The following is a 17,050-nucleotide window of genomic DNA, read 5'->3' as shown; positions in this document are numbered from 1 at the left end:
CATGAAATAGCATGTTGAAAAAATGACCCAAAAGGCAAGGCTATAGTATGGCAAAAATGTCAAAATATGACATGTCCCAAAAACAGCTGAAAACACCTCAAAACAGCGTAAAATAGCATGCTGAGAGATGCCATAGCATTAAAAGTTGCAAAAATACTCAAAAACATCATGAAATAGCATGTTGAAAAAATGACCCAAAAGGCAAGGCTATAGTATGGCAAAAATGTCAAAATATGACATGTCCCAAAAATGTCTGAAAACACCTCAAAACAGCGTAAAATAGCATGCTGAGACATGCCATAGCATTAAAAGTTGCAAGAATACTCAAAAACATCATGAAATAGCATGTTGAAAAAATGACCCAAAAGGCAAGGCTATAGTATGGCAAAAATGTCAAAATATGACATGTCCCAAAAACAGCTGAAAACACCTCAAAACAGCATAAAATAGCGTGCTGAGACATGCCATAGCATTAAAAGTTGCGAAAATACTCAAAAACATCATGAAATAGTATGTTGAAAAAATGACCCAAAAGGCAAGGCTATAGTATGGCAAAAATGTCAAAATATGACATGTCCCAAAAATGTCTGAAAACACCTCAAAACAGTGTAAAATAGCATGCTGAGACATGCCAGTGCAAAGAAAGTTGCAAAAATACTCGAAAACATCATAAAATAGCATGTTGAAAAAATGACCCAAAAGGCAAGGCTATAGTATGGCAAAAATGTCAAAATATGACATGTCCCAAAAATGTCTGAAAACACCTCAAAACAGCATAGAATAGCGTGCTGAGACATGCCAGTGCAAAGAAAGTTGCAAAAATAGTCAAAAACATCATGAAATAGCATGTTGAAAAAATGACCCAAAAGGCAAGGCTATAGTATGGCAAAAATGTCAAAATATGACATGTCCCAAAAACAGCTGAAAACACCTCAAAACAGCGTAAAATAGCATGCTGAGACATGCCATAGCATTAAAAGTTGCAAAAAATACTCAAAAACATCATGAAATAGCATGTTGAAAAAATGACCCAAAAGGCAAGGCTATAGTATGGCAAAAATGTCAAAATATGACATGTCCCAAAGATGTCTGAAAACACCTCAAAACAGCATAAAATAGCGTGCTGAGACATGCCAGTGCAAAGAAAGTTGCAAAAATACTCAAAAACATCATAAAATAGCATGTTGAAAAAATGACCCAAAAGGCAAGGCTATAGTATGGCAAAAATGTCAAAATATGACATGTCCCAAAAATGTCTGAAAACACCTCAAAACAGTGCAAAATAGCATGCTGAGACATGCCAGTACAAAGAAAATTGCAAAAATAGTCAAAAACATCATGAAATAGCATGTTGAAAAAATGACCCAAAAGGCAAGGCTATAGTATGGCAAAAATGTCAAAATATGACATGTCCCAAAGATGTCTGAAAACACCTCAAAACAGCATAAAATAGCGTGCTGAGACATGCCAGTGCAAAGAAAGTTGCAAAAATACTCAAAAACATCATAAAATAGCATGTTGAAAAAATGACCCAAAAGGCAAGGCTATAGTATGGCAAAAATGTCAAAATATGACATGTCCCAAAAATGTCTGAAAACACCTCAAAACAGCGTAAAATAGCATGCTGAGACATGCCATAGCATTAAAAGTTGCAAGAATACTCAAAAACATCATGAAATAGCATGTTGAAAAAATGACCCAAAAGGCAAGGCTATAGTATGGCAAAAATGTCAAAATATGACATGTCCCAAAAACAGCTGAAAACACCTCAAAACAGCATAGAATAGCGTGCTGAGACATGCCAGTGCAAAGAAAGTTGCAAAAATACTCAAAAACATCATGAAATAGCATGTTGAAAAAATGACCCAAAAGGCAAGGCTATAGTATGGCAAAAATGTCAAAATATGACATGTCCCAAAAATGTCTGAAAACACCTCAAAACAGCGTGAAATAGCGTGCTGAGACATGCCAGTGCAAAGAAAGTTGCAAAAATACTCGAAAACATCATAAAATAGCATGTTGAAAAAATGACCCAAAAGGCAAGGCTATAGTATGGCAAAAATGTCAAAATATGACATGTCCCAAAAATGTCTGAAAACACCTCAAAACAGCGTAAAATAGCGTGCTGAGACATGCCAGTGCAAAGAAAGTTGCAAAAATACTCAAAAACATCATAAAATAGCATGTTGAAAAAATGACCCAAAAGGCAAGGCTATAGTATGGCAAAAATGTCAAAATATGACATGTCCCAAAAATGTCTGAAAACACCTCAAAACAGCGTAAAATAGCATGCTGAGACATGCCATAGCATTAAAAGTTGCAAAAATACTCAAAAACATCATGAAATAGCATGTTGAAAAAATGACCCAAAAGGCAAGGCTATAGTATGGCAAAAATGTCAAAATATGACATGTCCCAAAAATGTCTGAAAACACCTCAAAACAGCATAAAATAGCGTGCTGAGACATGCCATAGCATTAAAAGTTGCAAAAATACTCAAAAACATCATGAAATAGCATGTTGAAAAAATGACCCAAAAGGCAAGGCTATAGTATGGCAAAAATGTCAAAATATGACATGTCCCAAAAATGTCTGAAAACACCTCAAAACAGTGCAAAATAGCATGCTGAGACATGCCAGTGCAAAGAAAGTTGCAAAAATACTCAAAAACATCATGAAATAGCATGTTGAAAAAATGACCCAAAAGGCAAGGCTATAGTATGGCAAAAATGTCAAAATATGACATGTCCCAAAAATGTCTGAAAACACCTCAAAACAGCGTGAAATAGCGTGCTGAGACATGCCAGTGCAAAGAAAGTTGCAAAAATACTCGAAAACATCATAAAATAGCATGTTGAAAAATGACCGAAAAGGCAAGGCTATAGTATGGCAAAAATGTCAAAATATGACATGTCCCAAAAATGTCTGAAAACACCTCAAAACAGCGTAAAATAGCGTGCTGAGACATGCCAGTGCAAAGAAAGTTGCAAAAATAGTCAAAAACATCATGAAATAGCATGTTGAAAAAATGACCCAAAAGGCAAGGCTATAGTATGGCAAAAATGTCAAAATATGACATGTCCCAAAAACAGCTGAAAACACCTCAAAACAGCGTAAAATAGCATGCTGAGACATGCCATAGCATTAAAAGTTGCAAAAATACTCAAAAACATCATGAAATAGCATGTTGAAAAAATGACCCAAAAGGCAAGGCTATAGTATGGCAAAAATGTCAAAATATGACATGTCCCAAAAATGTCTGAAAACACCTCAAAACAGCATAAAATAGCATGCTGAGACATGCCATAGCATTACAAGTTGCAAAAATACTCAAAAACATCATGAAATCGTATGTTGAAAAAATGACCCAAAAGGCAAGGCTATAGTATGGCAAAAATGTCAAAATATGACATGTCCCAAAAACGGTTGAAAACACCTCAAAACAGCATAAAATAGCGTGCTGAGACATGCCATAGCATTAAAAGTTGCAAAAATACTCAAAAACATCATGAAATAGCATGTTGAAAAAATGACCCAAAAGGCAAGGCTATAGTATGGCAAAAATGTCAAAATATGACATGTCCCAAAAATGTCTGAAAACACCTCAAAACAGTGTAAAATAGCATGCTGAGACATGCCAGTGCAAAGAAAATTGCAAAAATACTCAAAAACATCATGAAATAGCATGTTGAAAAAATGACCCAAAAGGCAAGGCTATAGTATGGCAAAAATGTCAAAATATGACATGTCCCAAAAATGTCTGAAAACACCTCAAAACAGCGTGAAATAGCGTGCTGAGACATGCCAGTGCAAAGAAAGTTGCAAAAATACTCGAAAACATCATAAAATAGCATGTTGAAAAAATGACCGAAAAGGCAAGGCTATAGTATGGCAAAAATGTCAAAATATGACATGTCCCAAAAACGTCTGAAAACACCTCAAAACAGCGTAAAATAGCGTGCTGAGACATGCCAGTGCAAAGAAAGTTGCAAAAATACTCAAAAACATCATGAAATAGCATGTTGAAAAAATGACCGAAAAAGCAAGGCTATAGTATGGCAAAAATGTCAAAATATGACATGTCCCAAAAACAGCTGAAAACACCTCAAAACAGCGTAAAATAGCATGCTGAGACATGCCATAGCATTAAAAGTTGCAAAAATACTCAAAAACATCATGAAATAGCATGTTGAAAAAATGACCCAAAAGGCAAGGCTATAGTATGGCAAAAATGTCAAAATATGACATGTCCCAAAGATGTCTGAAAACACCTCAAAACAGCATAAAATAGCGTGCTGAGACACGCCAGTGCAAAGAAAGTTGCAAAAATACTCAAAAACATCATAAAATAGCATGTTGAAAAAATGACCCAAAAGGCAAGGCTATAGTATGGCAAAAATGTCAAAATATGACATGTCCCAAAATGTCTGAAAACACCTCAAAACAGCGTAAAATAGCATGCTGAGACATGCCAGTACAAAGAAAAGTTGCAAAAATACTCAAAAACATCATGAAATAGCATGTTGAAAAAATGACCCAAAAGGCAAGGCTATAGTATGGCAAAAATGTCAAAATATGACATGTCCCAAAGATGTCTGAAAACACCTCAAAACAGCATAAAATAGCGTGCTGAGACACGCCAGTGCAAAGAAAGTTGCAAAAATACTCAAAAACATCTTAAAATAGCATGTTGAAAAAATGACCCAAAAGGCAAGGCTATAGTATGGCAAAAATGTCAAAATATGACATGTCCCAAAAATGTCTGAAAACACCTCAAAACAGCGTAAAATAGCATGCTGAGACATGCCATAGCATTAAAAGTTGTAAAAAATACTCAAAAACATCATGAAATAGCATGTTGAAAAAATGACCCAAAAGGCAAGGCTATAGTATGGCAAAAATGTCAAAATATGACATGTCCCAAAAACAGCTGAAAACACCTCAAAACAGCGTAAAATAGCATGCTGAGACATGCCATAGCATTAAAAGTTGCAAAAATACTCAAAAACATCATGAAATAGCATGTTGAAAAAATGACCCAAAAGGCAAGGCTATAGTATGGCAAAAATGTCAAAATATGACATGTCCCAAAGATGTCTGAAAACACCTCAAAACAGCATAAAATAGCGTGCTGAGACATGCCAGTGCAAAGAAAGTTGCAAAAATACTCAAAAACATCATGAAATAGCATGTTGAAAAAATGACCCAAAAGGCAAGGCTATAGTATGGCAAAAATGTCAAAATATGACATGTCCCAAAAATGTCTGAAAACACCTCAAAACAGCGTAAAATAGCATGCTGAGACATGCCAGTACAAAGAAAAGTTGCAAAAATACTCAAAAACATCATGAAATAGCATGTTGAAAAAATGACCCAAAAGGCAAGGCTATAGTATGGCAAAAATGTCAAAATATGACATGTCCCAAAAATGTCTGAAAACACCTCAAAACAGCGTGAAATTGCGTGCTGAGACATGCCAGTGCAAAGAAAGTTGCAAAAATACTCAAAAACATCATGAAATAGCATGTTGAAAAAATGACCCAAAAGGCAAGGCTATAGTATGGCAAAAATGTCAAAATATGACATGTCCCAAAAATGTCTGAAAACACCTCAAAACAGCGTAAAATAGCATGCTGAGACATGCCATAGCATTAAAAGTTGCAAAAATACTCAAAAACATCATGAAATAGCATGTTGAAAAAATGACCCAAAAGGCAAGGCTATAGTATGGCAAAAATGTCAAAATATGACATGTCCCAAAAATGTCTGAAAACACCTCAAAACAGCGTGAAATTGCGTGCTGAGACATGCCAGTGCAAAGAAAGTTGCAAAAATACTCAAAAACATCATGAGATAGCATGTTGAAAAAATGACCCAAAAGGCAAGGCTATAGTATGGCAAAAATGTCAAAATATGACATGTCCCAAAAACAGCTGAAAACACCTCAAAACAGCGTAAAATAGCATGCTGAGACATGCCATAGCATTAAAAGTTGCAAAAATACTCAAAAACATCATGAAATAGCATGTTGAAAAAATGACCCAAAAGGCAAGGCTATAGTATGGCAAAAATGTCAAAATATGACATGTCCCAAAAATGTCTGAAAATACCTCAAAACAGCATAGAATAGCGTGCTGAGACATGCCAGTGCAAAGAAAATTGCAAAAATAGTCAAAAACATTATGAAATAGCATGTTGAAAAAATGACCCAAAAGGCAAGGCTATAGTATGGCAAAAATGTCAAAATATGACATGTCCCAAAAACGGCTGAAAATACCTCAAAACAGCATCAAATAGCGTGCCACAACATTCCAGAGCAAGGAGAAAACGTGGAGAAACATCATTGCATAGCATGTCGAAAAAAAGGCCATAAAAAACACACTTTGGTATGTCAAGCCATCGTAAAGTATGACAAAAACATCAGCTTTTGACATGTCAAATAAAAAGCTAATAACACTGTATTATAGCTTGTAGAGACACGTCATAGTATACAATGTCGAGAAAAAAAAAGCCCAGAACGACATGATAAAGCATGTTTTCATTTTTTGAATTTTATTTAATAATCGAGGGCAGCAATGACATCAATCATTTTTACATAGAAAAATGAGATGATGGTTGCACCAGATTTAGTGAGTCGCTAATTTCCTTCTGTAATCCCACACAAAACTGTGAAGACCCACAACAAAACACCAAGACATCAAGGACAACACTACTGACAATACAAGGCAGATATCCCACATTATAAAACATAACACGATAAAACAGTAGATATATCCAGCTCATTGCAAAGTGTAAAAGTCTTCAAAAATATTCAATAAATACATTTTTGAATTGATCATTTACAAGTGTTAAGGAATCAATAAATAGGAGAACCACAGTAAACCATATCATTGGCACTTTTTTTCGACATTATATACTTTGACGTGTCTCTACAAGCTATAATATGTCGTTTTGAAAATGATTAGTGTAGTCAAAAAATGGTAAAGTTTGACAAAAAAGGCTGAAAACAAAATATTATAGCTTGTAGAGACACTACGTAATGTACCATGTTCAAAAAAAGGCTCCAAATAACATAATATAGCATGTTTTTATCTTTTCATTTTATTTATTCAACAACAAAACGTCAAGACATCAAGAACAACACAACTGACAATACAAGGCACATTAACTACACTATTAAACACTATAAAAGAGTAAGACTATGTAGACTAAGACACCTCATAAGACTATGAGGTGTCCCTACAAGCTTGTAGGGACACCTCATAGTATTGTACGTAAAAAAAAGACATCAAACATCACAATATAGCATGGCGAAAAAATGGCTGAAAACGACATAGTATAGTATGTCAAAAAATCTCAAATTCTGACATGTTGAAAAAATGACTGAAAACTGCATAATATAGCTTGTAGAGATCCGTCATAGTATAGCATGTTGAAAAAAAGAAGGCCAAAAACGTCATTAAACAGCATGTTGAAAAAAATTGCTGAAAATGACAGTCGAAACACGGCAAATTTTGACATGTTGAAAAAATGACTGAAAACCGCATATTATAGCTTGTAAAGGCATCATAATAGGGCATGTCAAAAGTGGGCCAAAAAAAACGTCATAATGTAGCATGATGGAAAATGGTTGAAAACACCATAGTATAGTATGTCAAGAAACATTACATTTTGACATACCGAAAAAATGTCTGAAAACTAAATATTGTAGCTTGTAGAGACACTTGATAGTATACCATGTTCGAAAAAAAGGTCCCAAAAGTCATAATATAGCATGTCGAATATTAAGGTTGCTAATGATAACAGTCCTTTTGTTTCTTTTAGGCATCAGTTTGGGCAGCCTTTCAGCCCTCAGGAGTCCATCAGTCAAGACATAATGGAAACAGCACCTAACTCTGTGGAGTTCAGTCCAAGCCCGTCTGTTGGCTTCCCTGAACACATGTAGGTTTTTTTTTACATGTCTGTGCATGCAATTTATCTCCATCTTGTATAATTTTTCCCCTAAATAGTTTTGTACAGTGTTTAGAGGTCATAATGTGCCTGTCTGTCTTCTAGGCCCGCAGCTAGCCCGCATATGGATCTGGATTTAGACACTTTTCTCCAGAATCTGGAGAAGAACAGTGTCTAGACTCCAGGAGACAGACGTCGGACAGAGACGAGAGCTAAAGTGTGTCTTTGGCCATTATTTGTGCAGACTTTCTTCTTTCACTTTCGTCATCCATCTACAGATGAATCTACTTTTGGATAACAACAAATCTGATTTCCCCTGGACTTAACATGTTGAGCTGGTGCTACATGAAAGCAGGAAATCATTTTTGTGACAATGTCAAACTGAGAACAAACAAACAGAACCCAACATCGTGTTCTGTCGGCCATCCTCTTTGTGCACCTCTTTATTAAAATCTGTACACTCTCTCACCTGGTCGTAAGTTTGTTGATGTTAGCTAATGGAGATTCTTTTTGAGGTAATTATTTTGTCTGTGCTTGTTGCATGTTTTTCTAACCATGATAAGGCAAGCATATTTGAATCATATTTTGCATAAAACTCGTCCTTATGATGGATAAGCTTCAGTCATAGTATATTACACACCTAATCTTAAATTTATGCACAATATACATGAAAAAGACATCATAACCTAGCAAATGTTTATGAGCCTAATATGTCTTGTGCTAGTGAAGATTAGAAACATGAGATAAACAATAAGCTTTTCCATCACTAACTGTAAAACGTGCTGAAGCTATATCACACTGATGGACACTTACAATGCAATGGAAGTTTTGATGATGATGGTTGTGGTGGGAAATGCTTTTGTCTGCCATCTGCTTATTTTGTGTTACATGTTTATATTTTTAAAGCTGTCATTTTTGGCCTAAGGTATATATGGCCTTAAGTATGCATCTAGTTGCTATGTCTTTGGATTGATATAACACATACATGTAGTGAAAGTAGATGATCAACAGTATTTTCCATTTCCTCTTTATTTCTATGTAGATTCAGAACCAATGAGATGTTTTTTTTATGTTACTACATTAATGCAGTTTTTGGAGTCTCACTTAACATGTTAATGTGCCATTTAAGAGTATTTTTGGTTTTACAGATAAAAACATGTTAGGAGTAAAGTAATTAAAGTTGTTTATTTTGACAGGGAATGTGGGAGTGCTAAATCTAATTTTGCTCTGATATTAGTAACTTTTATCTGTAGCTGAATGTTTATTAAAAATCTTTCTCATTAACGGACTTTGGGTTTTATAAGAAGCTTTATACTCCCCTTCCATCACTGTCAATACTGTTCGTGTAATAATATAATAGTGTATTGGATGTTGCATGTATTTTTTACCAGATGATAACCTTTCATATCTCGTGGATTGACTTAAGGATAAATTACACCAAGGCTACAACAATCCATATAATCTTTCAACTGAGGTGTCAAATAAAATCTGTTTTTCTGAGAATTATTTTTGTGCATTTATTTACAAGAAATTATTTATGTTCCTTAAGCCAAGTTTGAGTGATGTGACAGATGTTTGTGGAAAATGTTTTAACACTGCACAAAGAGGAATATGTCCCATGGGCAATTGGAGACTGATTTCCATCTTTCACTGCCCCTGAGGTATCACAGAAATTTGTTTTGCAAATGTTTATATCAGTGCTTACTGGGTTTGACTCTCAGAAGTGGCATAAATATGTCATAAATCAGGGGTGTCAAACATATGGCCTGTGTGCCAGAACTGGCTTGCCAAAGGGTCCAGTCCAGCTCACTGGATGACTTTGAATGCCGAATATTGATGCATTTGTGAAAGCTGAGAGTTTAACAGTGAGTAGCCTACTTAATGTAAAATGCTATTTCAGAGACTTTTTCACCCTGACCAGGTTACAGTTCTCTGAAACAACAATGAAGGCTTCTTGTGGTCATATCTAATATTGTACAAAAAAGTTTGCTTTGTAAATGGTTTGGAAGGCAGTGGATAACTTACACTTTATTTTGGTGTGGTGTCGAAGTGCATAGAAAAATGCACATGTAATGACAGTGAGTAGTAGACTGAGGCGCATTGTTAAAATTGCACCTGTTTTTCTTGAGACACCTCAGGCTATTCATCATCTGTTTTGTAAATGGATAAATGTTTTTAGAATGTACCAATTTACAATAAAATATTGGGCAAAGTTTGGTGGGTTAGGTGTCGTTATTGACAGGTTATAATGCAGTGGTTTTACTGGTTCAGCTCACTTGAGATCAAAGTGGACTGTGTGTGGCCCATGAACTAAAATGTGTTTGATACCCCTGTCATACATGATCATTGTAGCATAAATCTAAGATTTTGGCAAATGTAGTCCGTCTTTCGTGGAAACACCTATTTAAATCCCATATCTTCTAGTCTAAAAGAAAACAGACAAAGAAATGATTGGAAACATAAGAATTTTCGGATTTTTTTGACATATAAAAATAATAAATCAGTGGCATTGCGATCGGGAAGGTATGCCTGATACCAAAAAGGCTGTCCATCGAATGAAAGCATATTGGTGTCACTTCCATAATCCATCAGCCAAAGAGGAGACATTGCATAACTAGCATATTATATTTCCTATCCATCCAGTTTCAACAATCATGAAATGTTTTTTTTTTTAAAAAAGAAAACTTTACACTGTACATCACAAAGCTTTTCCATTAGAACACAAATTCTAATTTTCAACATGTCACTAAAATGTAAATTCTACTCAACCACTGCCAGGGAAATCACACTGAAAAAAAAGGTTATGTAGAGGAAGCAGAAAGAGAATCAGCTTACATGTCTGGTTCGATAACTGCTTGGGTGAAATTTGTCAAAATGCTAACTTGCCCCGTCCCCTTCCCCCCATCCCAGCAGCTTTAGATGTCCCCTCATTAGAGCAGAACAAGATGGCTGCCTCATAAACAAAGGGAGGAGGTAGGGTGAATGAAGGAGGGATGGAAGAGAGAGGGGACGCTAGGCTCCAACTTCAGAGTCCATTCTCTCTTGTGTAGATTGTATGAAAATAAAGGTGTACATTTATCACCCTGTACAAACACACTAAAGATTTCAGTCGCCTCGCAGTAACCTTCTCTCTTCTCCCAAATATCGGAGAGGGGCTTGTCCAATCAAACTATCTCACTCCCAAAGAGCCACCCAGCTTAGCGTAGAAAAGAGAAGGCACCAGGTGTTTGCCAACACCAGCAACAAGCCACCACACCTCATGCACTCTTTCATTTCTAACCTCGAGTTGATGTAACAAAGACCCTTCAGTCGTGTCAAACAACACAATTCAACTAAAAAAAAAAACAAACTTGTTCCTCATGACAGCTCGTCAGCTTTGCTTTCTTTGTTTTTCCATGGCAGACACGCAAAAGTAAAAGCAAACCAACTATCACACACCTGTACATGAATCTGTGATAAGCACTGCTCTATAAGCAAAGCTCATGTCAGAAAAGTCATTTAAAGTGTAACCAACACAAATATTGTAGAAGTTGTCTAAATGTGGTGCAGATTTCCTGCTTATAAAGCAACAGATTTGGTGGCAATTATACCATTTCAAGTGTAGTTGTAATGTTGTTGAAGACTGAGCTCAGAAAAGACCAGATAGTTTTGTGTTTTGTGTTTATTTTAATATAAATATGAATGTGTGTGTTTCTCTAGCTGAGACACAATATCTAAACTGAATGAAATTGGCTTGAATACTCAAAAGCAGAAGTTATTTTCATCTGATATAAAAAGGGGATCACTCTAAACATGGAATCTGTTAAACTTTTGCAGGGTCAGTAAGGGTGAGGGAAAGGTTGCATCTTTCCCTAAAATATGCTTGTTTGATTTTAAAAAATCAGGATACAGACAAATTGTGGCAATGAAAAGTGAAAAATAAAAATAAAAACAAGCACACACACACGCACACACACACGCACACGCATACACATGCACAGAGACATGCATGCACACCCACTCTGTCTCTCTCTCACACACATACTACTGAAAAAAAAAGAGCGTGAGCCAAATAAATACTGGTAAAGTACAATACGTACATGTAATTTACCCAAAGTTCATTAAACGAAACGAAACGCGAGATCACTCTGGATCAAAATGGAAAAGCATGCAGAAGTCCACTGCTCTACTGTAGCTTCACTCCTAGCAGACTACAAAAGAGGGAGAAAAACAGAAAAGAGAGAGAAAGTGAAAGAAAGATAGCGAGAGAGGCCCCTGTCCTGAGCAGTTATAGCCACCTGGTCAGCCAGGAGTGACTGACCCCCCACACCACAGGGCACAGGGTGCTTCCTTCAGTGGCAAGTCTTCTTCTAACCCTCCATCTTTGTCCTGCAGTCCAAGGGGGAGGAGTAGGAGGAGGAGGAGGAAGAGGGGATGGAGGAAGGGTGGGTGTAGGAGGAGGAGGAAGGGTGGGTAGAGGTGAAATCACGCAAGATGTTTGGGGCTGTGGGTGTCCCTTCACTGTTCTGGATGCAGAACGAGGATAACAAAAGCGTTTGGGGATCTGTGTTAAGCGTGTGTGGAGGCAGGGAGGAGGTATGTGCTCAGAAATGCTGAGTGGGCTGAGGATGGACCGGGAACTGAGGGTGCAGATTTAGGGGTGAGGGATGGGGGGATGGGGGGGGTCAGAAAGCCAATCTTCCTCTCCAGGCTTATAGGGCCTGAGTCTTGAGCTCGATGGGCTCTCCCCTGGTCTCCTGCTGGCCCTCTGCCTCTGGGGGCCGGGTGCCCTTCAGAGTGGCAAGCCTCTCGGAGAGACCGCGCACACGGGGGAACAGCATGAAGTCGTACAGCAGAGCACCCATGGCACCGCCAATCATGGGTCCCACCCAGTACACCTGCAGAAAAGACAAAGAGCAGAATGCATTAGTGAGTTTGAAGATGTCACATCACCATGCGTAGTGTAAAAAGAGTTACAGATATGATTGTCTTACCCAGTGGTTGACAAAATTCCTGACCAGGACAGCAGGGGCGAAGGATCTTGCTGGGTTCATTCCTGCTCCAGTGTAGTACATCTGAGTTAAAGACAGAGAAAGCAGTTCAGGGTTAAGTAACTGCATGTGTGCAGGGACATTTCTAACATCTGAGGACATAAAAATGCTCTCTGGCTCCTTAGTTACTCTTAAAATGTTTTTTGTTTACCTTCCAGATTGTTTATGAATTGTGATGAGAAAACTATTGGGAATTGTTATTAGTATTAAGGACAGAACCCTTCACAAATGCTACCATTAAAAAATGTATTGAAAAGTTAAAGTTAGAAAAATAGTTAAATATAGTGTAACATGGAACAGTGGTCAGTACATTTATTAATTCACTAGTATGAATTAGATGACACATTATTAGATTAGATTTTTTTTAAATAAAGTTTTAATTTCAATGTTTTTATCTTTTTTTCCCAATATCACAAATTTTTGATGTTTAGATAAGATAAGATAATCCTTTATTGAGGAGGGGAAATTCAAGTTTTGCAGCAGTACAGGGTAAATGGTAAAGGTCAAATAGAACAACATATACTAGATAAAAGATCAGTATACTGTACAAAAAGTACAAATCGAATAAAAAGTAGAAGTACAAATAAAAAATAGAGGTACGAAAAATATTAAAATGCAAGAGTCTATATTGACAGTGTTTTGATTGTGGATTGGGGGATATCAGTGTAATTATTTGATGTATGAAGTTATTATTATTATTATGATTATTATTATCATCACCATTATTAAAATTAGGCCTATTCTCATAAAAGAAATGTACATATGTAGGTAATATTTTTAGCTCTGGGGCTTTTAATTATGATTATATTCTTGATGAACCCAGTGGGACATTGCAAATTTATCTTACCCCAAGAAGATGCCCCATGAGCACAGAGAAGCCGATGGCCAGGGCAGCGGAGCCCAGGCGTCCGTTGCGCCGCTCATCAGTCACAGCAAAGATGCAGACAACAAGCTGCAGGGTGAGGAAGACCTCCATGGTGGTGGCCATGCCCAGGCTGATGCCTGGCTGCAGCTGAAAGACAGTAGGGATGGGAGAAAGATCATAGTAATGATGAGAGTACATAAAGTTTGTTACATAGACATTTTGATTTTTTTTTCCTTTAAATGACCCTATGTCAGACTTGTCAGGTTTTCAAATCAGAATTGACGATTATGTTTTTGTATGTGTACAATACTTAATTTGTGATGTATACTCTACAGTCAGTATATGTGAAAAATGTGGTGTAACATTTGTACTAATGGATGTAGTGCTCCAGTGACTGGCAGGTAATCTTACCGTGTTAAGAGCAAGGTTTCCTCTCATGTTGCTGGGCGTGACCCCATAGAGCACAGCAGCACCAGCCAGTGCTCCCAGACACTGGGCCATGATGTAGAAGAATGCACGGAACAGGGACATCTGGGAGCCGATCAGGTAGGCGAAGGTAACAGCTGGGTTGATGTGTCCTCCGCTGATGTGGCCGATGGACTGGATGAGGGTGGCAGCCGCCAGCCCAAAGCAAAAGGCAACATGGAGGACATTATGGGGCCCAGTGGTCCAGCGGAGGGCTGCCCCGAGCCCAAAGAATACAAAGAACATGGTGCCGTAGAACTCGGCGAACACAGCCCGCCAGAAAGACATGGACCTGAACTCCCACATGGTGGCAAAAGGTCAAAACCTCGGAGCGATGGAGGGATAAAAAACAGAAAAACTAATCAACTAAAAGGAGATTCTGCCTCTCCACAACAATGACTGTGTTTCAGACCAAAAAACACAGAGCAAATGACAAAAAAATTTGCCCTCAAACAGAACCTGCCTCTCTAAAGCTAAATGCAACAACACGTAAACTGCTCAACATGTAACTCTCATGCAACTGTGAACAATCTGCTGCTCTGTATTCTGATTTCTGTCATAGAGAGCTCCTGAGTGGAGCAATACGCCAGTCTCTGTGCATCTATGTGCCAACCCCGCTGGTTGTTAGTAGAAGAACATGGATAGACAAACGTTAAGCATGTCCTGCAGACATTCAGCCTCTTTACCAGAGCAAGGGGAGCTCAGAGGCCTTTTTATAACACCCCAGGGGCCACAGCAGCCCCACCAGACCCAGGGGAGGGGCCAGCACACAATACAACAAATCAAAACAAAATCATTTAACCCTTCTCCTGCCATGACCTGCCTTTGTCTGCTTGTTGTAGAAACTGCTCTGAATCTGAACTAATGGATTGCAAGTTTAAAAGCCCCAAAAATAATCACAGTGGTGCTTGATAATTAATTTAACTTATGTGTGTAGGACATGTCTCAGCATATAGCAGTTTACGTGGCACTTTTGAAATTATGAGTTAAGGTGGAACTAATGTGGGGAGGAGTAAACAAAATGTAAAATGTTTTGGAGCAGCTTACAGTTCAGCAGGGGGTTTTCCGGTCTTGTTTTACTTAAAGAAGTGGTATATCTTATACCTATGTATCGCCAATAAACTGGTTGAAGAGTTCACACAAAATGGTGGAAAATCTCATTCATGACATCACTGGTTGATAAGCCCCCTTAAGAACTGCAGTAACTTTCAAACCTGAAAATGGAAAAGCAGTGGGAATGTGGTGGGCAGAACCTGTGAGTTGCTTGAAGTGGAGCACAGTGGGAATTTTACTTGATTTCTCATAATAGTTTTTACAAACACAAAACTAATGTCATGACAGTATCCACCTTTCACTCATTTCCCGTGATTTTCTTTTCATTGTATCCTCTGTAATGTGCAGTTCACATTCAAGCTAATCAAAGTGCGAGTAACTTCTCCACTTGCGCTCTGGATTGGTACAAATTTGTGGCAGCAGAACTGATTAGGCACAGTTTTACTTTGTGTGTGTATGTGTGTGTGCTGGGCGGGTTTGGAGGCTCAGGTTGGATAAAGCGGTGGAAAATCCACGGTTGGAGAGGAAGAGGGGAGAGCAGGCCTGGCATTGAGCTTCTGCACTGGAGCATCATGCTGACCAGGGCAGCAAGCAGGACGGCCACAGCGCTCTGAAAGGATTATGCTGAGCTCACTGCTTTTCTCCTTTCATGCATACAGACAAAATGCTGGCAGTAACAGTTTCTGCTGGTTTCTATGATCTGTTTGTCTTGCCATCACTGTTCAATCTGCCCTTGTCCATGGGCTAGAGCTGCTGTATGTATTCGCCTCTGCACTCACACTCCAGAGAGCTGTGCTATGCTGGCATCAGAAGAACATACAAATATAATCAGCAGACATTTTTATGTCTTTAAAGACATAGGTCAGTATAGAAGTTGTGATTAAGTGTGATTTTTCATATCAGTGTGAAAGCAGATGTTTGGATGTTCTTTTCAATCTAAACAACATGAAAAACACAAAAAATCTGCTATAATCATTTAATGAACAGTGTTCACTTTTCTTCATATATCAAAAATATGGTGTTGATCATTCCCTGCTTCTGATAGTTTATTAGTTTGCCAGTTAGTGTGCCTCTATTGTGACGAGTATTATGTCCTTCTCATGACTCCCTCAGTCAGTGGTAAGCCAGCTTTTGTGGATTTAAGCCCACAGTTTAGTTTCATAGGGGATGGTGTTGAAAAGGTGCTTGCATTGTGTTTTCCTGTTCCCTAGGTCCAGACTGCTGACACATACATAATAATATGCAGCTGCTAAACACCTCACACTGGAGCAGAAACTCTGGTCTACATTCACCACACTGTGGTGAAACCATGTATTACGGGACACGAGGTGCAGGACTGAAACATACAGTGTTAATACCATGTTAGGTGCTCAGGTGCTGATAAAAAAACATTTCTTTAAAAATCCTCAGCAGGGGATATTTATGCTCCATTTCCTTTACACGATTGCTTCATACACCAGGCTTTCATAAGAAACAACAAATCAAGCATTTGTCATCTCACTGACAACAATCTATAGTTCTTATGCCCATGAATATACTGTATTGTGCTCTCATAGTTCCATATATGACCCACAGTGTATGGGATGTCTCATTTTATCTTCAGATGAATTTTAAGCTACATTGTTGCCCACAATGACTGATTATTTGTAGTGTCTTCAAGTATTTGCACCTGGATTAGAACACTGCA

General features: G+C 37.8%; 2 protein-coding genes across 2 annotated transcripts in view; one reads left to right on the top strand and one right to left on the bottom strand.

The window, feature by feature from the left end:
* The window catches only part of stat6 (signal transducer and activator of transcription 6, interleukin-4 induced), a 48,743-nt gene extending 39,290 nt beyond the window's left edge, over positions 1 to 9,453 (top strand). Inside the window, exons 19-20 of the mRNA XM_042491571.2 lie at positions 7,825 to 7,941; positions 8,056 to 9,453. Coding sequence (XP_042347505.1) covers positions 7,825 to 7,941; positions 8,056 to 8,128 — 190 coding nt within the window. The 3' untranslated portion in view covers positions 8,129 to 9,453. The remainder of the gene's footprint in view (positions 1 to 7,824; positions 7,942 to 8,055) is intronic.
* Positions 9,454 to 10,410: 957 nt separating this feature from the next.
* On the bottom strand, positions 10,411 to 14,995 carry mipa (major intrinsic protein of lens fiber a). The gene is made up of 4 exons (XM_042491822.2): positions 14,257 to 14,995; positions 13,828 to 13,992; positions 12,924 to 13,004; positions 10,411 to 12,827 (listed from the first exon to the last, which is right to left on the bottom strand). The coding sequence occupies exons 1-4, from the start codon at positions 14,614 to 14,616 to the stop codon at positions 12,642 to 12,644; spliced, it is 792 nt and encodes a 263-aa protein (XP_042347756.1). The 5' UTR covers positions 14,617 to 14,995; the 3' UTR covers positions 10,411 to 12,641.
* Between the last annotated feature and the right edge of the window lie 2,055 nt (positions 14,996 to 17,050).

The sequence above is a fragment of the Plectropomus leopardus genome, chromosome 9, assembly GCF_026936395.1.
Source record: "Plectropomus leopardus strain MGB_pleo_1.0 chromosome 9, ASM2693639v1, whole genome shotgun sequence".
NCBI classification, from domain to species: Eukaryota; Metazoa; Chordata; class Actinopteri; order Perciformes; family Serranidae; genus Plectropomus; species Plectropomus leopardus.
Note: the sequence above shows the minus strand (reverse complement) of the source record. Positions and strands in the feature narration are given on the sequence as shown.